Source organism: Condylura cristata, unplaced genomic scaffold, assembly GCF_000260355.1.
Source record: "Condylura cristata isolate star-nosed mole 26May11 unplaced genomic scaffold, ConCri1.0 scaffold00033, whole genome shotgun sequence".
Taxonomy (NCBI): domain Eukaryota; kingdom Metazoa; phylum Chordata; class Mammalia; order Eulipotyphla; family Talpidae; genus Condylura; species Condylura cristata.
Window position 1 is genome coordinate 12988319 of NW_004567134.1, and position 24322 is coordinate 13012640.

The window sequence follows — 24322 nt, forward strand, 5'->3', positions numbered from 1 at the left end:
TCGGCTCCCGCGCGGCCATGGCGGGGCCGGGCCCGGGCCCCGGGGACCCTGACGAGCAGTACGATTTCCTGTTCAAGCTGGTGCTGGTGGGCGACGCGAGCGTGGGCAAGACGTGCGTGGTGCAGCGCTTCAAGACGGGTGTCTTCACGGAGCGCCAGGGCAGCACCATCGGCGTCGACTTCACCATGAAGACGCTGGAGATCCAGGGCAAGCGGGTCAAGGTGGGAGGCCCGGCCTGGGGTCGCGTCGCCGGGGTGGCCTGGCCTTCTCCCGCTGCTCCGCAGCCGGGGCTCCCGGGGGCTCCAGGGGGCAGCTCGGGAGCTCTGGAAGGTTCTCCCTCTGGAGGCGGCGGGGGCTGTGGAGTCCCAGGCCGCGGCGAGCGCCCCTGAGGTTTCTGGAAAATCTCTTTTGCTTCCTCTGTCGCAGGAGGCCTGGAACTTGGGGTGTAGTCGGGGTTGAGGTTCGCAAAGCGCGGACCTTGGGGGCCTGGGTGTGTTTTGGGGGGTTAGTGCGTGGGAGGAGGCTCTGCCCTCCCATCCTGGGGGACTTTGATCCAAAAGAAGTTAGCGGGTGGAAGGCAGCGGGGCGCCCCGATGGGGTGGGGGTGCGGAAAGGCGCCTGGCCGGCGCGACTCTTCCCCAGTGCAGCCCCAGTGCCCAGCCGACCCACAGCGGGGACCCCAGCTCGAAAACTTTCACCCCCCACGTCTGGTAGGGATCAGGAAGTAGCGGCTTCTGGGACCCGAGGGCCAGAACTTTTTGTCAGAATTTCCGGCCTGGCCACGCCTCCCCGCCGTCCCTTTGTGGACCTGCTGGTGGAACTTTACTCGACTGGACCAGCCCGGTCCCCTCCCCCAGCTGGAGTTCGCTAGAAACTGAAAACTTCACAGATACCGGAAGGTGGGGGAGAAGACCAAGCTTTGGCAACGGCACCGAACAGAATCAGCAGGATGTAGTTGCCACCGTGCCCTGGCGAAGGCTTGATGAATCCTATGTGTGATCAGAGAATCAATCGGGTTTCTTCGCCCGGGCTTCACCCTCCCTAGGAGAGTAGGAGCCCTGGCCGGGACAGCACTGTGCTTGTTCAGAACTTCTCCGGGCTGGATGGCAATCCTGTGCTTTCTCTGCTGCTAGCTGCGCTCACATGATGTTCAGGACAGCTGCCGGCAGGGCCAGCGCGGGGCCAGCCTTATCTCCTGTTATCGCCTTGTTTTCCAGAAGTTGAGTCCAGGCAGGGAGTCACTTGAGTCCTGATGCACCAGGACGCTGCAGCTGCGCTGACTGATGGCCTGTGGTGGGGAGACTTAGCTCTTTGTTTCTGCAACATTAGGATAATTTCAGGGTGTTGCCTGCCTCCTGCCCCACTGTGGAGAAGTAAGCCCACAGTCTTTCCTCCAGCACCGCACCTCCCCAAGTCGGAGCCACAGGGGAAGCGGAAACGCCCTGCCTGAAGTCGTGATGGGTTTTGGGGTTTGTTTTTAATAGTCTTTTGGTTTCTGTGTGTTTTTGGTCTCCTCGGGATAGAAGGAGCAAGGTGTGGCAGGCAGCTCTGAGTCATTTGGGACTACCCTTTGGAGCAGGTGGCGAGAGGAAGGGCTGTGGGATGGGTGGAGTGTGTCCAAGGCGCGTTTGAGCCCTGAGGTGCTGCCAGCAGCCACAGGGAAAGTGGATGTTAAAATATAGGGCTCAACAGCAGCGGTGTTTGCCAGCTGGGGGCCCGCTCCCGCCTAGCTCCCGCAAGTGCGGGAGCTTGGTGATGGCCTGGAGGTGGCTGGCTCTGTGGTGGTCAGGGAGGGGGCAGGGTGTTCCTGTTTACCTGGCAAGATAACAACCTGCCCTGCAGAGCCCAGGGTGTACTGTGTACCCGAGCACAGGTTATGCAATGCAGGGCAGGCTGGTCGTGATTTCTTTTCCTTATGGTTACCTCCAGATTGTTCTTAGGCAGCAGCGGTGGGACTGGCAGCTGCAGGACAGGGTGGGTGTGGCCCAGCCCTGAAGAGCTCCTACAGCCAGGCCAGCCGCCCTTCTGGAGAGTCTGTTGTGTGCCATCCGTTTTACAGATGTGTTCCTGTTCTTAACCCCTTCTCACACAGAGCAGGCTGGCGCAGGGCACTCAGCTGGATGGACCCAGGTGGGAGTTTTTCTTCCAGTTTTCCTCCCTCCAAAGCTTTCGGATCAGCCAGGTCTGTCACCAGACTGCTTCTTAGAATTGGATTGTTTGCAGTGGGGAAGCCTTTGGCAATGATTTACCTCAGCATCCTGCAGTGAGAGAAACCTGAAACCCAGGCTCTGTGGAGGCTAGAATAAAACAGAGCAGCAGGGGTGGGGAAACTCAAGTCAGAGTTTCTGGGCTTTACTGACTCAGTAGGAGCAGGTCATTTTCCTCTCGGAATCTCACCCAAAAACATTCCTCTGAGGTGTCTTCCAGTCTTGTGGTAAAAAAAAAAATCGTCAGTTTATTGAGGTTATTGAGTAAACATCACCCACATAAGACACTGTTCTGTGAATTTTAACAAGTGTACACTGCCCTGTAACCGCCGCCCAGGGAAGCCATTAGAATTCCTCCCTCCAGCGAAGTCTTCCCTCCCGCCCCTCAGCCACTGTTTTGTGGCCCTCTGGCTCCAGCGGTGTGACTTTGACCCAGGGCTTTGGTGAGCCACTTTGACGGCTGTTGCTTTGGAAAGCTTGCCCACATGAGGGAGTTACATGCCAGCCTTCCCAGCACCTGTGCCAGGCCCAGTGAGCACCCGCCGGAACACCTAAAGCTGCTCTCCCTGTGACCCGGGCTGTGCTCAGAGCTGGAGGAAGCTTGCAGGCTGGCTGGCCAGTGCTTTCCAGCTCCTCAGAGCCCCAGCCTGGGGTCTGCGGGGTTAAGGCGGAAGGCCAAGAGGGGAGAAGCTCAGCCAGGCCTTCACTCGCTTCTCCTACCCTGAGCAGTACTACTTTTCTCTGGATTTCTGTGTGGTTCCACATGCTTTTATTTGACTAGAGTTCAGCAGCTAAAAAAAGAAAAGGACTGGAAGATCACAGATCTAATTAGACCCCTTGACTTTAGTGATTATCCCCCTTGCAAGCAGGATACCACCTGACCTGAAGAGTTGGACCCCTGGCTGCCTGGTTCTCTTCTCCTGCCTGCCTTTGCCTTCATCCTCTACTCTCCAGATTCCTTTATCCTTTGGTTCTTCTTCAAACATTCCTGCCTCAGGACCTTTGTGTCTGCCCTCAGATCTCTGCGTAACCACGGCTCAGTCATTCAGCTCCTTTGTGAACGCCACCTCTCCACAGAGGCCCTCCCTGACCTCCCAGCCCTCTTCTCCATGAAGGGATATGTGTACATAGGGCCACAGCAGTTAGCATGTGTGCTGGTCTCCCCGCCTTGGAGGTGCAGCCATTCAAGCTGCCTGTATAGCTACGACTCCCTCATCTATAGCAGTGTCCATTTGGGGTTCACTCTGTCTATAATTGGTTTTTATTTATGGAGAGGATCCTAAGGCCAAATAAGTGAAGTGACCAGCTTGCCCAAGGCCACACACAAGCCAATGACAGAACCAGATCTGAACCCCGGGTCTGGCTGGCTCCTAAGCCCAGTGCTTGTTTTTACACTTGGCCGCCCTTCTGAGTCCCTCAGAGTTCATGATGATGACCCTGAAATGCTGCAAGTTAATGAATCTAGTAAAAATGCAGCTGCAGCCACTATGCCTTGAGAGAAGAACGTGGACTTGGGCATTTGATAGATTTTCATTAATACGGTTGAAACCCCGAAGAGTTTCTGGGCATTTGTCAGCTAAGAGAACTTCTGGCTGGACTCTAACAGCTCCCAGAGCCTGCCCTGCTGTCCAGGGGCACTCATTGTGTGGTGACTGATTCGTCCCTGTACCGCCTTGTGGGTTCATGTATAGCTCCAGCTACGCAGAAGGAACTTTGAGAGCAAATCTGGGTGCTGCTAGTCTCTGGATTGTGAGCCACTGAAGGTCTGGGTCTCACTTCCATCCCTGCCACCACTGTGGCATTCATTTTCCCTTCTTGGGGCCCCAGGCTTCCTCATTTGTAAATGAAACTAATGGTCTTTGTTCTGCCTGCTTCTAGGGTGGTTGGGAAACTGTGGAGGACTTAAGATAGTTTAAAATTCCCTTTACTTATTTTTGAATAGATAATCCATCACGTGGTTCAGAATTTCAAAGTGTCAGAGACTTAAAAGGGTGTACAGTCACAAATCTCCCTTCTACCTTTGTCCCCCAAGCCACCGAGTGTCCGCTGAAGAGAGGTAAGCAGTGTCACCCATTTCTTGTCTATCCTGAATGTGCTGCTGTGAATAAAACCAAGAAATCAGGTCTTACTTTACTATTGCTGCGGTTACTATTTTCCTCCCTAAGTTAGGTAGGTGGCTTTTTTATGATATCAAATATTCCTACTTTAGAACATGGAATGCTTTTCCAGTTACTCAGATCTGGTTTTATGTTCCTCAGTAATATTTGACAGTTTTATATTTATAGGTCTAACCTGTTTCTTAGTAGACAGATGATTTGTTAACCCCCCCCTCACCTCTTGCTCCTCCCCACCTCACTGTCCCCCAGGAAATCTCAGCCTTTTCTAAATCCTTAAAACTGCTCCTCTACTCACTCTTATCTGGGACAACACAAAGGCCTGTTATGTAAACTCGTTTTTTGCAGATCACTGGGGATGCAGGCCTTAGGCCCACACACAGAGCTTAGCCTTGTAGAAGTGTACCCCCTTTATCCAGCTCTCTATCAGGTGTGCTCTTACTTGTTGGGGATGCTGCCAGGTCACTCCTTCACAGAGGTAAGGTCCATGCCCTTGGCTTGGGCCTCCAGATTTCAGGGCCTTTGCCCTTGGCTCTCAAGCTCCCTTTGGTCCTACAGGTCATCTTTGTTCTTGTGGCTGCTTCTGGTATTTCCAAAAGAGGGGGCCAGGGTGGGTAAAAGGAATTGTCATTTTTTTTTTTCTTTCAGTTTGCATCCTCAGTTTTTGCAGTCAAGGGCCTGGCTTTGTTTGTATGCTTTTCCTACTTGGATAAAATTGATTTGACTTTTCCAGAAACTGTTAGATAAGAGAGAAGTTCTAGGTCATGCCAGTTGACTGAAGAAATCTGTTCTTGATGCTAGCGACAGCCATACTAATTGCAAAACAAACTCTGCCTCCTGAGGTCTCTGGCGGTCCGAAGGCTGCAGGGCGTTGAAAAGACAGGAAGGAGGCCCTGTGTTAGAGCCTCGAGGTGCCGGGTCCAGATTCAGGACTTTGCCACATAGTGGCTTGGGCAGATGTCCCAGCTTCTAGCCTCCTTCACCTGCATGCCTTTAAGGACCTAGTGGAAATCATCTGAGGGGGTGAGGAAGCTTGTCTTCTGGCTGCACAGCAACCTGTCCTGGGTCACTTCACCCATCTGTTACCCTATCTGTCACTGAAAAGAAGAAGAGCGTCTCATACAGGATTTGGTGCAAGAAAAGGCAAGGGCCTGGCCCCCGCGTTCTATGCAGGCTAGGGACCAAGGGGGACTAGGTCCCCCAGGCTCCACCCCTTCCTGGGAATAGCGCCTCTCAGGGTGTCGATATGGTTTTTGGTCTTTAAGGCCTGATGGGTTTTCTTTCTTTCCCATTGGCCTTTGTGTAGAACTAGGCCTGGCTATAGACCCTTGCTGAGGCTGATGCCAGTGGTTTTCTGAGTAGGACGAACTCCCTCCTCACGTCAGGCATCTCACGTCAGTGGTGGTAGTTTCCACCACTGTGATCAGACATTGTTGTTCCATTCGTGCTCCCACTGCCGGGTGAGAGAGACTGCACTCACAGAGGAGAAGCTGAAGACCAGTCAGTGCTAGGTCTGAACCAGAAACTAGCTTGTGGCTCCTGTCTGGTCTTGATCCTCACTGCTCTCTCGTTTCCCATCACTACCAGTGCTTAGATGCGCGCATGCATGTACACCCCCACACACACACTCACACACCCCACAAGGGTTTGGGGCCAATTTAAAATCCAGACTATCATACATCACTAGCATTTTAGAGGCTTTCCATTTTGACTAGCAGTATCATCACAACAGCTGATGTCAAGTGCTTATTAAAAAAATGCTTAATTCAGACTACGTGGTAATCAACTCATTCATCCAGATTTTGGATAGTGTGAAAAAGGAAAAAGTCCTTTTCTGTGAACTATAGTATCAGAAGGCCAGTCTTAGTGAACACGCAGCAGCAGACTCCGGGCAAACGCTGTGTGTAGGAGGGCCTCTCTCCCGTGTGCGTTGATGAAATAGTAAGAGCTGCCTGTCACTACCAGCTCTTTTCTCTACCCCATCTCACATGTGTCCTCCAGGCTTACTGGCACAGCCTGGCCTTGTAAACCTCCTTTTCCTAGGCTGAGGAAAGGCAAACTTAATCCTATGTGAGTCCTGTGAGCCTCGTCAGTTCTTAGAGGTTTCACACGTCTTCCTGAATGATTGAGGTGACACCACCCCAAATATGGGGAGTAACTACAAAGTAACTGGGCTGATTTTTCAGAAATAACAACCAACCAGAACTTAATGGGTACTGTCCCATTCAAAGGAGTCTCCTTGAGAAATTGTATCTGTATTTCCCAAATGTTTAATCAACTAAGATAATCCCTATTCTAGATCTTCCAAACTCATAGCCCTTCCTTTTGGCGGGTCTCTTGTAGGTGGATTTGATGATTAAAAACAGCCAGAAGGCCATAAGAGCCCGATTTAGGAGTCGATAAATCCAAGACTGTAAAATCACAGTTCTGGTTCACATGAGTCCACGGGGCGTGCCCAAGGCTCCTCACAGCAGTTGGGGTGTGTTTTGGGCAGTGACAGGTCATGATACATGATACAAGTTAAAAGTGACTACTTTTTAAGGGGACCAGGAACATCTTGGTGGGAAGGCTTAAGAGGCTGTCCCGCAGCTCACAGCTGACAGTTAGTGGGTCATTTCCCCTTCTTGCGCCAGTTTCCGGTCTGTGGCATGAGGATGTGGGATGTGCCACTCTGGAGCCACACCTGGCTGTGGGATTTCATCATTCACCAAAAAAGACATAAATGACAATCACTGTTCAAGCAGAGTAATCCTCACACCTGCCATTTTTATCCCTGAGAAATAGAAAGATTAGGTATTTTTAAAGTTAAAAAATTCTGTTTACCTAGTCAGTGGAAAACTTTGACTTTTGTTTGTTTTATTTTGTTCAACTTTCTTTTTTCTCTTGGGTTTTAACTCTGTAAATGGATGACTTCATGACCAAAAAATGAGTCACAGTTGCTACCTATGAATTGTTACTGTCTGCCATGTTTATATTGCTGATGGACTATGGAAAAATCAAATTTATGTATACATACTCTACTAAGCACACAGGTGGGAAAAGCAATTTAATTTTTGAAATTACCAGCTAAATAACTCAATGAAAACTCTGATACGAAACCATTTTTTGGGCTACCCTCCTTGACAAGAGTTGGCTGTGTGAGCAAGAGAGAAAGACGATCCCATCTGAGCAGAAGGTGCCAGTGGAGCTGGAAGCTCTGCTTGAGGAGTGGAGTTGATCATGAGATGGAGAGGAGATGAGTGTGAGGAAGAGGGGAGACCCTGGGGCCCCAGGGCTTCTACTGCTGCTGGGGATGGATGGGCCCTCGAGTGTTAAGTAAGCTATTTTGAGGTGGTTTGCTCTCTGGTATACAGTCATCCCTCGTTATTCACAGGGAGACGCTTGAGCCCCTCGGTGGCTTCAGCTGTGGGTAGCGCCATGCTGTGCCTGTGCTGTTCCCCAGCCTCGTCTACCTGCGGTAACACTGATTGCAGATTGGACACAGTAAGAGACTAACAGCAATTCAGCATAGGCTAGGACAGTTATAACCATATCCTATAGTAAGACTTAAGTGAATGTCGTCTTGCTCAAGATGACTATGCTTGACCATGGATAACTGATACCGTGGGAAGTGAAACTTCAGATAAGGAAGGACCACTGTGTACATGTGTGTATACATAGGCAGATGGCGGTTTGCATCACTTTCCTGAATCCTCTCTGAACGGATTGTGTTTTTGAGGGACTGGTTCTTTATTTCAGAAAGACACGTGTCAGTTTTTCAGCATCAAAACTGTTGTGCTATTGGTTTCTCCTTCTCCCAGTCAGCTGCAGAGAGATCACACCCAAGGGCAGGACATTTTAAGCCAGTAAGCTGCATGCCTGGCAGACCTCACAGAAGTTTCACTGCAAAGGGAATTGGGTAGGGAAAGAAATGCTTAATGATCAGCACACTGCAGCCCAAGGACTGTCAATGTAGTGAGCTCTCGGCCAGATTGGGTGCCAGTGGGCCCCTCCCCAAAGAAGCACAGTTTCAAAATAACATAGATAGTATTAACAAAAGCCTTTATTGAGATGTATGATCCAGATAGCAAAACATTGCACTATATAAAGTATACAGTAAATTTTTTTAAGCATTTGCAGCCATCGCCACTGTAGTAATAGACTATTTCATCCCCCCAAAAGAAACCTCATACCCATTAGCAGTTATTCTCATTCTACTTCTCCCCTACCCCTGGGATCTGCCTGTCTACTGTTCTGGGCATTTCCTACAAATATGGACGCCTACAGTATTTTGGTGTGTGTGCGTGTGTGTGTTTGTGTGTGTGTAAGCATGAAGTCTTGAAAGTCTCAATAATTGGACACCTACAGTATTTTGGGGTGTGTGTGTGTGTGTGTGTGTGTGTGTGTGTGTGTGTGTGTGTGTAGCATCTTCCATGGAGCATGATGTCTTGAAAGTCTCAGTTATTGTTTATACCTTCCTTGCCTTGTTTTGTGTTTTCTACCTAGAACTTACCCCAATTCACACACATTCATTTGTTCCTGGGCCCTGTGGGGGCTGGGGCTGTGCCCTGGGCTGCACCTAACCTCACAGCCAACCCACACCCCTCTGTGTCTCTGTCCCTCCTAAGCAGCCTGCGTCACTCTAAGTGGTAACTTTTCCCCTTAGGGTATGTCTTGTGTCTTGTTGGACGGCTTAGTTGTTTCCATGTCACCCTCTGGAAATTTGTAATTTTAGTCATCTTGTTCAATTTTAAATGTGTAAGTAGAGTTTTCTCTCTGTGGTCTAGAATTAGTGTCTGCGCCTTTGGTCTGAAGCAGACAGAAACCTCTGTATCCTTTTCTCTCTCCTCAGTGCCCCCATCTCTGTGACCAACATGTTGAAATCATCTGGGATTCCTGTTCCTGGTCATTAATTACTTTTCAGTCAACATTTGACTGATTGGGCATCAATAGTTTTTTTTAAAGATTTATTTATTTTTGCATACAGAACTGGGGTACAGGCCAGAGGTACAGGGGCAGTGAGAGGCTTCACCAGAGACAGGGTGGGGAGCCAAACAGGCTGATGAATGAAGTACACTGCTGAGGGGAGCAGCAGGCAGGTCAGGAGAGGTCTGCCATGCCATGTGGGTCACCTCCGGGGCTGGGGATTGAACATGTGCTGAAATGGATTTAGCTTCTTAGTGCTGTGCTTTAATCCACTGTGCCACCAGGGAGGACCCCTATTCCTCAAATGATTCTTACAGAGTAAGTGATAAACTTTCAGGGACACTATATCCAAAATTGACTCTATTTTTCCCTACTTAGACATTAGTTTGGCTAGATGTAGAAATCTACTTTTAAGATAATTTTCCTCAGAAGTGAAAAGAATTTGCACTCTTAAAGCACTCAGTATTGTGAAGGGAAGGTGATTGTATTTGAATTATTGATTGCTTGCGGTCAATTTTTGTAAGTATGTGGGTCTTTAAAAATGACTTCTGACATTTTGAAATCTTAGCATAGTATATCGAGGTTGTGAGATATGTTTCATTCAGTCTGTTTGGAACTCAGGGCAAATCTATTTGAAAATTCGTCTTTGCTCTGATAACTTTGCTGGGGGTGGGGTGGGGTCACTTAAGAACCATGGCCTTGAGCTCATCTTCTCTGAGTGGAACAGCTGGCAAGTGGAAAGAGGTGCAAGGGGAGGTGCTGTGCCCAAGTGCATTGCAGTTGTTGGCTGGCAGCTACCATCTGACACCCCACAAGACATGAACTGTGGGGGAGTCTCTAACTGGCACATGTTCATGGTCGGTACGTCCACTCCGTCAGCGCCAGCTCTCCCCAAGCATTGCTCAAGGGACTGACAAGAAAGAAGCGAAGTAAGAGACACAGTCCCGGTTCTCCAGGGGCTCACGGCTGGTCGGGATAATAGACGCATGAAGGGGTAGCTGGTGTGCAGTGCCCTTGGTGCCATCGCTGCTGTGCCCATCGTTGCCGAGTGGAGAGCTGGGATGCAGGCCTGGCAAGCACATGTGTGTTTACTGTGGCGACAGTAGGACTGGGTGTTTAAAATTAGGACTGCTCCCAAGAAGCAGGGCCCTGTGGTTGCCATGGCTGCCCCAGGGATGCGTGCCAGGGCCTCTGGCACAGAGGAGGCGGCGGTCCTCCACTGTCCCCAGGGTTAGAGAGTTTCGAGCAGGGCCCAGGAAGATAAGTGAGGGTCCCCCGTAAGGAAAGGTGGAGGGGTTTTACGACACCTCCCGCGGGCTCCACAGGCCCAGCCTGTGGAAGTGTGAAAGCACAGGTGTGGGTACTTGTCCAAGTCAAAAGTAGCTGGAACCTTGGGGGTGAGGGAGCGAGGTGCCCCAGGGGTGTGGGACCAGCCTGTGATCCTGCTAGAAAGCAAGTATTGTGTTCTGGGGAGTCAAGGCTTGAGTGGGGTTCCCAGCTCCGTCTGCTCCCCAGTGATTTGGATAGCAGGGCACAGGAGGGGCAGTTTAGGACTTTGGGCATCTGAGCCCTGCAGGTTGGCTGTTGCTATAGAGGAATTTTAGAAAAAGAGAAGCCAGTAGGATAAGAGGATGATAGCAGGGACTGAGGGTACCCGGGGAGCACCCTGCAGCAGCACCCTTAGGAAAGCCCTCGCTGCCTGCCAGGGTCATGGCTAGCGGTGTGGCTGGGCATCAGCAGGGAGAATGGCATGGAGGAGAGGCTTGGTTAGAGGCTGGAGGTCTCTGCTTCCTGTGAGAGGAAACCAGGGACCCCAGGGAGCCAGTGGCCCTTTGCAAGTGAAGGACTCACTGACTAGAGGCTGGAGCCCTTTCGCCTGAGAGTGTTCAGGCTTGATTCCGGCAGCAGGTGTCAGTCATCAGTGATGATCTCTACATCACTGATATCAAAAAGGGCGTGTGGAGGAGCCATGTATACAGGACATGGGGTTTGAAGCAAAGCTCTCCTGCTGCTTAATAGTGCGGCCATGCAAAAGCCTCCATGTGCAAGCCTGCTAGGGTTATCATGAGGTTGAAAGGGACTGACAGGGCCTGTAGTATGGGCTGGCTGGTCACTGCTGGCCCCAAATTTCGAGGCCTCCGAAGAAAGGCAGACTCCAGATTTAACGGGGAGCCCCGGATTTCTGATCTCCACTTGAAACTGTGAATGGCCCCACCAACGCCAGGGACAGAGAAAGGAATCTCTGCTACTGGGATCTTGAGCTACTGTGTAAGGGGCCGGAGGAATCTTGGGCTTAGGAGTCCATCCCAAGTCCTCACTGCACCCCGCAGAAGAGCTGCCTGTTCCCCAGCACCTGCTTTTCTCCTCCTCGTTTGGCCTCTGTCCACCTGCCCGAGTCTAACCGACAAACAGCTGGAGGGTTTGCAGCATCCGCTGGTTCCCAGCAGCGCACCGAGCCTTTCTGTGGCTTGCTTGCCAGCCGGGTGGAGCTCTTCCCTGGAGAGCCTGGCGAGAGGCGTGCCTGCTGGCAGCTGGCTGAGGAAAGGCCGCAGACTCCACCTCCTGGTGCAACTCAGCACATCCCAAGACTCGATGAAAAATAGCTCAGGAACTTGTATTTGGGTCACTCTGACCAGTATGCAGAGTTTTGTCCTGAAAACTAATTTTTCCAAGGTTCTTTTCTGCTCCAAAGAAGCCAGGAACTTTCCACTGTCTGCTCCTTCACCCAGAAGTACGCCTGTTCAAATAAAATTCTCTGCCCCTCTATCGGGAAGGACATGGGTTCTGGGAATGGAACCATCGACAATGCTTCAAACCTAATAAGCAGAATTGCTGGCACGTGGGCCTCAGTGGGAACAGATCCTGGGGCCTGAGTTCCCCGCACGGGCCTGACCCCAGCATCTGCGTGTGAAGGGCACGTCCTTGCTAAGCCGCCAGGCCTGGTTGCTGTGGCCAGAGAAGACACGCTGGGGCTGCTTCCCTCGAGACCCTGTTCCCTATGGCGAGACAGACTTAGCACCCAGGCGCCCCGCCGGAATGGCCTTAGGTGGATACCCACTCTGGAACCAGCACTAGTATTTTTTTGCTTGTAGGATGGTGATTTGTTGGTTTATTTTTGTTGAACTTGCTTGAGACAGGACATCCTTTTTTGTCATCTTGCTTCATTTTATGTTCTCTGCTGGCCTTCAAAGGCAGCTTGGCATGGGACTTTGACTTAAATGAATTCCTGGTGCCCTAAGGTGTGTTGTCAGACAGGAATAATGCACTGTGGGAGCAAGAAGGTAGAAGAATGGATTCTGCTTAGGGCTGGGGCCCAGGTCCCTGGTTCAGGGACAGATATTCTAGCCAGGTGACTGCTTAGCTGGGGTCCTAAGAGCTAGGTAGGATTGTTAAATGCAGAGTGTCTGGCAAAAGCTTGAGGTGAATGGTGAGAATAAGAATATTCCATCGCTGGTGAAGGGACTCGAGCGCTGCGCAAGCTGGAGTGGTAGGTGTGGAGCTTAGAAGAGAAAATGAGCCTTTCCCCCTCTGACACTGTGCCTGACATCAGTGGTCTTGAGCCTTCTCATCAAGAAGGCAAAAGAAGGACCCACACTCAAGGAGACCCTGTGTGTGTGTCCCCCCCCGCGCCCCCCCCAGCTTGAGGCTGGCAGCCCTGCTGGCCTGGGGGAGGGAGGCAGCGCCTTCTGAGCTTATGTGCCCTGGGAACCCTTTTCGTCCTAACTGGTCTCACTCAGACCCCAGGGCCACAGATGCTTCTGGACTGCACACTACACACCAGAAGTTCCGAGGGCTCCCCAAATCCTGCTGGGAAAGATTAATGAAAGTAGCCTCATGCCATGTGGGAGGTGACAGTGCTCGGGAGGGAGGCTCAGGTGTAACTCACAGCACACAGTCTGTCTACTGAGGAGCAGGCAGAGGACTTCTGTGGGTGTAGGGGTAGGTGGGCTGAGGTAGTGGTTTCACTTGATAGCATGCAAATTCCCAACGGTCAGTTGCTGGTGGGGGCCGGGGCAGGGAGACCAGGTGGGGCAGGTAACTTGACACCTGCATGCCAGGCACTACCCTGGGTGCTGTGGGTGCTGGCCCATGTCCCCTGCCCTCATGACCGCACATGAAGGGGACAGAGCATTCAGAAAGGGCACGCACACAGATCAGGCAGTCGGGGGCACTAAAGAAGAGCAATGGGTGGAGGACAGCCTGGACTGCTCTTCTGGGAGAGACCCTGAGAGGCGCTCACCTTGGGACGCAGGTGGGCTGCAGGGAGAACTCGGTGGTGTGACAGCTGGGTTGGAGCACGTCAGGCCCGGGAGGAAGCTGCAGCAGCTGAGTTGGAGCCATGGACCTTGAAGGGTGCTACTCAAAGGGGGAGAACAGACTGGCAGGATCTCGAGTGCTGGGGGCAGAGCCCGAGCACGTTGAGACTGCCCTGGGAGTCTGGTTTGCGGCTGGGGGAGGTGGTAACAGAAGTCGCTTCCCCTGGCCAGGCCCTGCCCAGGTCTGGGAGCAGAGGGGAGCAGGCGCACACAACCGTGGACTCAGGGTCTTGCTGAAAGCGTTGGCCAGTCCCCATGCCCTGCAGCCTCCTTTCTGCGCAGGACCTGGTGGCCCACAGGTCAGCTTTAGTGTGTCCCTGCGTCCTTGCAGTGGCTTCTGTCCTGGCTTCTGAGAGAGCCCACGACTGCTCTCCACTGCATAGGTGAGGGAGGTCATCTGCTTGCCTGACCTGCCTGTCGCTGGGAATGCCGGTGCTTGAAGAGACTCTTTAAACTGTCACCCAGCCTCCTGTAGGCCCTGCCTGGAGCGTGGGGTCCAGCCAGCATGAGCTTCTGCCTCTTGAAACCCGGAATGCACATGGGCCAAGTAATTAGGCCTCTTCTACTAAACCTTCTCTGGAACCCACAGCAGATCATGCTCCACCCCGCAGCCCCGGAGATGCTTTACAGACCAGTCAGAGCCCAGCTGTGGCCTTGCCTCCCTGGAAAACAGCACTGGAGACGCGGTGTGGCTGTTTTAGGGACTGGCGGTTGTGAAATGAAGAAGGAAGGAAAAGCAATATGAGATTGCGCCCTTAAATTGTCACTGTCACAGCCGGATGCCTTGATCTGGCCCAGGCTTGCAAATGAGATGCCTGTGGGATGTCTCAAAGGTGACCCTGAGAGGGAGCATCCACACCCTCTACCCCTATCCCCATGGTCGGGGTTGACTCCTACAGTTGTACGTCCCGCTCATGTGGGGGCCATGAATGCAGGAGTGATGGGGCTGCCCATAGCCCTCCTGACCAGAAATGGAGGCTCCCGGCAGGAAGCCAGGGCACCCCCACTCTCCTTCCTTCCTGCCATCTGGCCTCACTACCCTTCTGAACCTGCAACTGGGCGGGCTTCCAGCCCTCGCACTGTTCCCTCTGGTCTCGTCCTGCTGGTGGCTTCTGCCCCTCAGGCCTCTTCCAAAATCACTTCCCAGAGCACCCCAGGAGGCGCCCACCCTGGAGAGCCTTGCCTAGGTCCTTTTCTTGCTTCAGAAAGCCCTTTTCTTCCATGCAGACACCCTAGCGCATGCTTCTTGTCGCCGCCCCTCCTGGGATGGGAGCTTCTCATTCCCTGCGGCGTCTCTGGTTCCTAGGACCTGGGCTGGGACACGCAGGCGCTCAGTAGCCTTGGAGCAGTAGATGAATGAGCTGCCGCCATTGCAGGTTTTCTCTGGGCATTTTCTGCTTGCTCCTTGCATTAACATTCCTTTGCATGTATTAAAAACACTAGCCATAAAATGATAATAGCTCAGTAAATATTGTGAAATGGGTGTGTTTATCCAGTACCTTTTCTGTGCTAGACACTGTGCACACTGAATCTATTATTTAACCTCTACAGCATCTTTTATTTACAGATGAAAAACAGAATTAAGCTTTGACCCAAGTTGGAAAGTGACAGAACCGGTTTATGACTTCCAGCTTGCCCATCTCCCTGTTCCCTTTCCTTCTCTTCCTCCAACGTGGAGGAGTAGGATGATAATATTCCCAGTCCTGAAAAGACTTTTCTTTCTGAAAAGATCCTCCCGGCTGCCCAGTTTACCAGCTACTGTTCAGTTACTCTGCTCGCCTTGAACCTGCGTGGGCTTGCTTTCATGTTTGTAAGGGCAGATAGGTGGAAAGCCAAAGACGTTTCTCTGGTCTGACTTGATGGAATTCAGAATTCAGCTTCCAAACCCCAGACTCAGGTTGGGACTTGGTCTTAGACTTTGTTTGGGAGAGGCCTCTGGAGCTCTTAGCATCCATTGTCATCATTCATGGGGTGCAGCCTTCCTGATGTCTCAGCTTGATTTTTGGGTGCTAACGGTCTCTCCACTGTGTCAAGCTTGGGAGTTCAGCCTCCCCCCCTACACTACACAACCTCTATCTCTGGTCTGGTCTCAACCTCATTGCAGCCACACTGGTAAAAATCTGGTGTTCCCACTCTGTACATCCAGGCCTCAGACAGGGGCCCGCCTGTGACCACCACAGAGAGCCCCTTATAGCTCCTCATTCAGGCATGTCAGCTGCTCCAGACTCTGGTCTGCCTCCCCTGAAATGGCCCTTGAGCTCGTGGTCTTTGGGTTCTAGCCCACTGTCTGGGGCCCACTAGCCTAATCATCCTGGACAGAGACCTGTGGTGACTGTGAGGTCTGCTCCTCCCACAGGCAATAGCCAGTGCTGCTTGGCCTTCACATTCTGAAAAGGACAGATGTGGGTACTTTTCTGCAAAACATCATCTGCCTCCAAGGACTGTGGTGCAGGCAGCTGCCCTGGACCCGGCGGCCTGGCTCCTGAGGGAGGCTGTTGTCTGAGGCTCTGCCCTGCCTGCCATCCTAGCGATCTATTTCCCCTGCTTCTCTATTGAGCTGAACACTATTTCTGGAGCCTTCATTTTTTTATTTGTGGCTGACTATGTTAGTGGAGGAATCTTCTGTAGCGCCCTGAGCAAGATGGTCTGTGAGGAAAGGTTTTGAGGCTCACGTGTCTGGAAGTGCCCTGGCTGATAGTTGAGTGGGTAGAGAATTCTAGGTGTGAAATAATCCCCCCTCCCCTTTTTCTAAGCTTTATTTATTTATGCATACAAAACTGTGGTACAAGCCAGAGGTGCAGGGGTGGTGTGAGGATTCACCAGAGACAGTGGGGAGCAGCAGAACAGGCTGATTGACAAAGTCCATTTCTGAGGGGAGCAGTGGGTGGGTCAGGAGAGGTCCGCTGTGCCAAGTGGATCAGCTCAGGGGCTGGAGATCGCACTGAAGCGGCTGCAGCTTGCTTGCAGTGCTGTGTCCCAACCTGCTGTGCCACCAGGGAGGGCTTCCCCTCATCTTTTTAAAGCATTTTCTCCTTGAATGTCTCATGCCATCGGGGCTTATGTGAAAACTTGAAGCCTATCTTTTTCCTCTCTGGGTATTCTCGAGATCTTTTCCTCATTATTCAGGAATTGCCATTTCTGTGTAAAGTGTTGGTCTGTTGTTCTCCCCTATACAAGTGGGCCCATCCATTCAGTTTTGGGGAGTTCTCTCAGAGTATTGTTTTGATTTCCTCCCCTTGGTTTTACTGTTCCCTTTGTGCCTGAAATTCTTATCTTGATATTACATCTCTTAGCTAACTCCTCCAATTTTTAAAAATGACTGATTTATTTGTGCATATATGTATATATATAATGTTTATTTGATAGGTAGGTAGGTAGGTAGATGATAGATAGATAGATAGATAGATAGATAGATAGATAGATAGATAGATAGATAGATAGATAGAATTAATTAATTTTCTCCCATCTTTCCATCTCTTGGTATTTCTCCTTCTGCTTTGGAAAGATTTCAACTCTTATTTTCAAGCCTTATGTTGCATTTTCATTGTTTTTTTTTTTTTAATTTTCAAGAATTCTTTTTCTTTTTGAGTACTTTCCCAGCCTTAGAAAAATGGTGTTCGTATTGTTTCTTCCCTGTAGTAGTTTGGCTTGTCTTTCATGCGCTCTTCTGGGGTGTGGACATGAGTCCTTTGGTCATTGGCCCCAGCTCTGTGTCTTGTCAAAGCTCATGCCTTGCTCCTCCCGGTGGTCATGCGTGAGCGTGGACCTGAGCCTCAGCGCGCTGAGTTCGGAGTCTCAGGACCGGGGGCTTTCGCTTTGTGGCCCGGAGCGCAAGGGCTGTTCTCGGTGGGGCCGAGGGAAGAGGCGGACACCTTCGCAGGGCCCGTGTCAGCAGCCCTGCCCCCACAAACTGGCGCCTCTGTGGCCTGTCCCCACCCCATGCCTTGGGAATGAGATAAAAAGGCTCCTGTGCTGGTGCCAGCAGGGGAAGGTGGACAGACCTGCAGCCCCTGTAGAGCATCTCTCGTGCATCTTCAGCTGGCCTGAGCACCTGTGAGACAGGGAGCAGAGAAGGGAGGCGCAACCCCAGAACCCCTGCCCACCTGCCCACTCTGACGCCCACACACAGTCCATTTCTCCCAGCCCCAGAGCCAGTGCGGGCAGCCACCTGGCCTGAGCCCTGGTCTGCCCCTGGCGCAGTATCCTCCCTGCCCAATCTGGTATTTATCCTGTCGTTTCCATCTAGAGCCAGGGAAACTCCTGGTACACATGGGCACCTCTTCAGTGGCCAGTGTCTGGCGGATTTGGCAGCAGGCACTAGCAAATGTGTGGGGCAAGCTGGGCGGGCCGATGGAGAAGGCTGTGCAGTGCTCCTGCAGACCCTCCCTGGGGCAGCCCAGCTCCTTACCTCCAGGAGGACGAACACCTGCAGCCTCACCTGTAGAGCCCTGATGCTGGGGAGCTTTATGTGAAGGTGTTTACAGGCCTGGGGAGGGCAGGCCCTCAGCTCAGCTCATCCCTGGGGGCAGCTTGCCGCCTGAGCTGTGTGAACCCTCCATTTAGCTCCCCACCAGTGAGCCCAGTGTTTAGAGGAAAGGGGGGACACACCAGTCCCCCAAGCTGACTTCAGCTGCAGTGCAGAACATGCCCTGTCCCCTCACCACCTTTTGGAGCCGAGGACCTCCCACTTCCCCTTGCACCTTCCTGCCTTCCTCAAACGTGGGTCCCTGGTTGCTTCCAGAGGGCTCAGAAGGCCTGCTCTATGTCCATCTTCAGCAGCTCATGTGCCAGTCCTACCCGGTGGAAGCAGCACTTGGGCTGTAGGTCTGTGAGGTTGCCCCCATTGGCCCTTGTGTTCGGCCACACCACCAGGTTCACAGGACACCCCTTTTTTCTTCAGCTGCAGATCTGGGACACGGCTGGCCAGGAGCGCTTCCGCACCATCACCCAGAGCTACTACCGCAGTGCCAACGGGGCCATCCTCGCCTACGACATCACCAGGAGGAGCTCCTTTCTGTCGGTGCCCCACTGGATTGAGGATGTGAGGAAGTACGGGGGCTCCAACATTGTGCAGCTGCTGATTGGTGAGCTGGGGGCTTAGGGCCATGGAGCCCGCTCTGCCCATCTCGGTCTCTGCTTTCTAAGCAAAGGGCCAGCCAGAGTGCAGGGAGGGGCTGGGCTTGGCTAGGCAGAAATGGAGCCAGAATTCTGGACCAAATCTTGTGCCTCTGACCCTTTAGTCACATATGAAGTTATATCAAAATAGGTATTAGCTGAAGGAAGAGAGGAAACACGTTTCCTTTGCATGGGTCCACACAGCGGTTAATGCTGGCTAAATCTTCCCATCAGATTTAGTTCTAACCGTGGCTCCTTCCTCGCGGGGAGTGGCATGCTGAGGCTCAGCAAAGGGAAGCCAGCCTGCCGCGCACAGGGCTTCCCCGCCACTCAGAAGGCTTCTCTTAGCCCAGATGCCGCCACCCAGGGCGTCTGATCCAGGGGCCTGGGAGCAGCGCAGGCAGGCATATTTCTAACACCTACCTAAGCTCCCGGGGAGACTGGTGATGGCCACAGTGCCGGCCCTGGGACCCGACTTTGAGAGCTGCTGCTGCAAAGGGAGATTGTTGCCTTCACTTGGTCTGTTCTTCCATATTACCTTCAGCCTGGGCCCAAGGAGCTGTGGAGCATTTCTGTGGTCCCGTGCCTGTCAGGCTGATTCCTGAGATGACACTGGGCAGCTCTAGTGTCGACCCCTCCACAGCCTGCTGAGACTCGGGTGTGGCATTGGCTTAGTCAGCACCGGGCTCCCCAGGAATCTCTTCGTCAGGCCTAAGCTCTGCCCTTTTATCCAGGACACTCAAAAACAGTCAATTACAGAGCATTTTATATAATTGCATAAAGAGAATAGTGTAATGAGCTCTGATTCCCACCTATCACCCAGGCCAGCTCGTTTTGTTTCACTCTGCACTTACCACCTCCTGGTATCATTTGAGGCAAATCCAAAAGCCACTTCTTCTAGCGTGAGTGTAGAATAGACATTTAAATATATGTATACATATATGTAGATATATAAATTGATAGAATACCATTTTCACATCTATAAAATACTGACATTCCCTTAATATCAGAAAGCTGATCTATATTCAGATTTTTTATTCTTGTCATGTGTTTTTTTTTTTTCAATTTAAAATCAGAATCCAAGTAAATTCTGTATATTCAAGTTGGTTGCTACCTTACTTATTTTTCCAAAGAAACTTTAGATCTGTATAGTTGCTTATATATATTTGTCACATATGTATTTGTCCTCTCTGGAATCACATTAGGAAAGTCAACCATTTAAAAAAAATCTAGAAGCTGAGTCAAGGGACAGTTTAGTAGATTGTTTAGAACATAATGAAACATCTCTCACCTATGGGAGAAGCCAGAAGTGTATTTTCAAGTAAATGATAGTCTTTGGGGCCCTCCCTAGTGGCACAAGGGGTTAAATCACAGCACTCTGAGCTGTCATCAACCAGTGCAGACTGAGTTCCATCCCCAGCAGGGAGCTGACCCCCAGGGCACAGCAGAGCTCTCCTGACAGCCTGCTGCTCCCCTCAGCAGTGTGTTTCTATAGATTTGCCTATTCTGCTCCCCAATCTGTCTCTGGTGAATCCTCCCACCCCCCAAACCTCTGGCCTACACCCCAGCTTTTGTGTGCAGAAATAAAATTAAATCTTAAAAAAAATAGGCAAGAGTAAACAATGAACATAATAATAACATTTTAGAAAAAAACTAGCAAGGCCAAGTTCCCTGTTACGTCAACACTGACCAGATGGCCTGTCACGTGCCAGTTGTCCTCATGTGCGTTGCATTATTTAACCCCTACTCTGCTGAGGTGGCCTCGTCAGTGGGGAAACCGCCTAGGCGATGTGGCTGCCTGGGTGACACAGAAGCAATAGGAAAGAGAGGCTTCTCCTTCCGCTGAAGTCCGTGTTCTTACCACCGAACTCAGTGCTTCTGATTCTTAGGGAAAAGCAATAAAATATACAAACGTGGCAAAGGCAAGAAAAAAAGAAAAGATGAAGGAATAAAGACTAGAGTAAGGACTTTAAAATTAAAAACTTAAAAAAAAAAAAAACAGGTAAGCGACACATGCCGTGTTTATTGGCAGCTGACAGGGCAGGGGATGGTACCGGGTCTCACTTGGCTCTGCCAGGTAAAATAGCCTGGCCGGGCACCAGTGTACCCTCTGAGCTCCCCCGGCCTTTCCCTGCAGGGAACAAGTCTGACCTCGGCGAGCTCCGGGAGGTCCCGCTGGCCGAGGCGCAGAGCCTGGCGGAGCACTACGACATCCTGTGTGCCATCGAGACGTCTGCCAAGGACTCGAACAACGTGGAGGAGGCCTTCGTGAGGGTGGCCACAGAGCTGGTGATGAGGCATGGGGGCCCTCTGCTCAGTGAGAAGGGCACCGACCACATCCAGCTGGACAGCAAGGACATTGGAGAGAGCTGGGGCTGCGGGTGCTGACCGGGGTGCCGGGCAGGCAGGCAGGGGCCTCCCCACCTTCTCTCTTTCTGGCCTGCCAAGCCCAGCCTACACAACTGGCCCTCCTGGATGCCAGCAGTTCTGGGGCAGCTGGATAAAGTCCTGGAATTAACCATCCTGGGGCCTGGATGCTTGAAGGAAGACGCAGGAGAACCTCCTGCACAGGAGAACTGTGGGCACAGGGTAGGGTGTGGGGCCCATCTTGCCAGCCAGCGGCTGTCCCCCCAAGTTCTTCACATTCCAGCACTGGCCTGCATGGACAGCGTGGGCGTGGGGCCAGGAGCGTGCCTCCCCCCCCCCCACACCGCGCTGGTTCCGGCCATCTCACACCCAGGCAGCTGTGGCGGCGGGGTAGCCTGCTGATTCCCTGGGATGGGGCTGGTGCCAGGTCTTCCAGGCCCTTCCAGAGCCTCCATATGTAGCCGCTGAGAGCAAGGGCGACTGGCCCAACGGACTCAGCTCCTGAGTCGGGGACGCCCTGACCCTCCCGGGCATGGAGCCTTCTTCCTCTCTTCACTGCCAGCTCTGAATTCACAGACACCTTGTGGCCAGCTCGCTCTCAGCAAAGCCACTCAAGTCTTCTGGTTTTCCATGTAGCTTCTCGTTCTCATCAGCACAGGCAAGGGGTAAGGGCGCACAGCCGAGTGGGGACTCTGCTGGCGTGCAGCCCTACGTTTTGACACTCGGATTGCAAAACCAACTCCTTTTGGGGCACCAGCTCTCAGAAGCTTGGGGATAGGGGCCTGAGAGAGGAACTGGACCTTTAAGAGAAAAGTGAAAGCTGGTGTTCCCGAGGTCCAGGTCTGAGAGTGAGCCTGGACACCCAGGCTTCACCCACGTGCTGCCTCTCCAGGTGCAGCCTACAGGCTAGGCCCCGGCAGTCCGTGGTTGGCTTGGACTACCCCCCTTTTAATGGCCTTTCCCTGTCCTGGGCTCTGAGGCTGGAAGGCAGGCGCGAGTTCTCTGGGCATGGCTCAGGGGACGGTGGGGACTACTGGGGGCATGTGATGTGCCCCACCAACCCTGCCCTCCAGTCCAGCCCCTCTGGCCCCTCAGTGTGGCGCCCCAGGAAGTGAACTGCCCTCCAGGCCATGCCCTCAGCCAAAGGGGCCGGAGCCCAGGCGGCCCCCTGCTCATCCCATCGTGCGCCTTTGCCTTCCCCTCTGAGCACTGTGGTCTGCAGGGCTCTCTCCCAGGCAGGCCTGGGGGAGGGCTGGAAGCCAGAGGCCTGGAGCAGCCCACGGTGGTAGCAGCCCTGGGGTCTGCCCTGAGGGGAGTCAGCTGAGGTGGGAGCTGGAAGCAGGAAGACCGCCTGCCTGCCTTCCTGAGCAGCCCTGCTGATGGGATGGGCTGAGCAGGGCCAGGGCCAAGCAGCTGGCAGGGAGAGGTGGTGGTGTCTGCCCTGTTCGTGGCGCCTGGGCTCTGCCAGCAGGTGGAAAGTGCCTGTAAGAGGACCCCATTCAGGCCAAACGCAATGGCCCTCCAGCCCCTTGACCTCTGCAGGGGGCTGACGTTCGGGCACAGCTAGGAGAGAATCTCACAAAGCCTGACCTCAGAAATCTGCTGCTTTGGGGGCAAGGCGCAGGTAGGGGTTTGGAGCAGAGGCCTGGGCCTATTTCCAGGGTTGACTTGCCACCTAGTTCCAGTCGAGCACATGGTGACTGCCCCCTCAGAAGCCTCTCCTTCACTGGTGCCCTCGGCTGCCGCGAGGAGCCAGGCTGGAACAGGGATGGGTAGCTGGCTGGTGATAGTTCATTTGGCACTTGCCCTGCAAGTCATGCTGGTCCCCAGGACCGACCTGAAGGCCAGGGAAGGCTTAGCTGGGGAGGGCTGGCCCAGCCTGGGTCGGGAGCTTTCCTCATTGGTGGCTTCTTGGCTCACCCAGCCACCAAGGAACGAGCACCTCGCTTCCTCCCCTTTCACAGCCCAAGATGTCAGAAGCTTGGACTAAGGGGCCCCTGCTACCCCATCCTCCATGCTTGGGAGCAGCCTCACACTCCAGGGGGTTTAGCCTAGAATCCAGGGCGCCCGGGCTCCTTATGTTCTCCCTACCCCCCATGGTGCTGGGGATGCCACCTTTACGACCCCCTGCCCCTCCACCCCAGACAGACCCCATCCCCTCACTAACCTCCTTGCCCTGGGGCTCCTGTCTCCACCACCCAAGCTACGGCTTGCTCCTCTGAGTGGCTGGTCTGAGGTCGCCCTGGGCCGTCTCCCTGCTCTCCCGCCTCCAGGGCTCCGGAGCAGCCCGTGCTCCTCCAGGATGTCCAGACCTCCACAGCCCACCCTGCCCCAGACCCCTTCTGGCCCGCCCCCCTTTACCCGCCCTGCCTGTTGATTCACGTCTCTTAGAACCTACAAGTGACCCAGCTGGTTATACCCCAAGTTTGCCCACCGCACCCTCCAGCAAGAATGAGTTTTTCCCCAGCCCTTGGCCTGCATGGCTCCCCTGCCCCGGGCTGAGGTCGTCTCCCACTGAGCCACCCACCATCCCACCAGGCCCCTCCAAGGGTAACAGGCAGCCTGGGGGCCTGCTCTGTAGTGGTCCCTCAGGCAGGGCTCACCACCTCCTGGCCCAGGCCTCCGTGCAGGAAATGGGGAAGTGTGTGAGACAAAAAGCAAGATGGGCCAGCCCCTCTCCCAGCGGGTCAGGGCCTCTGGGCAGGGACAGCTGAATCTCTCTCTTGGTTTATAAATTGCAAAGAACAAGGACAGGTAGGGTCAGGGTGAAGGGGAGGAGGCCAGGAAGTATCCTAGCACCCGTCTCCTGAGGGCAGAGGCTGAGTCCTGTCCCTGTGCTGGAGGGTAGGTCTCTGTCCCCCTGGGAGTGGCCTTTAACCTTGAGGACACAGGATGGGCAGGTTTGGAGCTGGAGGAGCTCCTAATTCATATTGAATTCAGTTCACTTTCCCAGGAGGGCTGTGCACGGTAGGGCCCCCCGGAAGCTGTGACCCCTGCTGGCCTGGACTGCTGGGGTGGGGCGCACCTCAGCCAACCCAAGGATGCCATTTGCATTTGGGGATTTTTCACATTATCTATTTATGAACATACAAATCTTTATATCGAATCTATTTTTTAAAACATGGAAACGTTGCCTTCATGGAGACTTAGGAGAGCCAGAGTGTGCACATTCCTCAACCATTAAACAGATTTCTGTAATGACCCGGTGGCGCCTGAGACCTGTTCTCTCACCTTTGAGCCCAAGATGACCTCATCTGCCCAGCTGATTTCCCTGTCTCCAGGCCTCCCATGGCAAAGT

The 24322-nt window shown here is 53.0% G+C and overlaps 1 protein-coding gene across 2 annotated transcripts; it reads left to right on the forward strand.

Moving 5' to 3' along the window:
* Nucleotides 1-6: 6 nt before the first annotated feature.
* On the forward strand, nt 7-24220 carry RAB43 (RAB43, member RAS oncogene family). 2 transcript variants are annotated; one of them, XM_004692340.2, is made up of 3 exons: nt 7-221; nt 18443-18626; nt 20795-24220. In XM_004692340.2, the coding sequence occupies exons 1-3, from the start codon at nt 18-20 to the stop codon at nt 21043-21045; spliced, it is 639 nt and encodes a 212-aa protein (XP_004692397.1). In that variant the 5' UTR covers nt 7-17; the 3' UTR covers nt 21046-24220. The 2 variants fall into 2 exon arrangements, with proteins under 2 accessions (XP_004692397.1, XP_004692398.1); XM_004692341.2 differs by lacking the exon at nt 20795-24220 and having other exon boundaries at nt 16-207; nt 18443-18579.
* Nucleotides 24221-24322: the final 102 nt, after the last annotated feature.

Bases quoted from the DNA above. Each gene is read 5' to 3' on its own strand.
- RAB43 (XM_004692340.2), top strand. From the start codon at position 18: ATGGCGGGGCCGGGCCCGGGCCCCGGGGACCCTGACGAGCAGTACGAT. The intron at 222-18,442 runs GTGGGAGGCCCG...TTTTTTCTTCAG, and splicing joins TCCAGGGCAAGCGGGTCAAG to CTGCAGATCTGGGACACGGC. The intron at 18,627-20,794 runs GTGAGCTGGGGG...CTTTCCCTGCAG, and splicing joins CATTGTGCAGCTGCTGATTG to GGAACAAGTCTGACCTCGGC.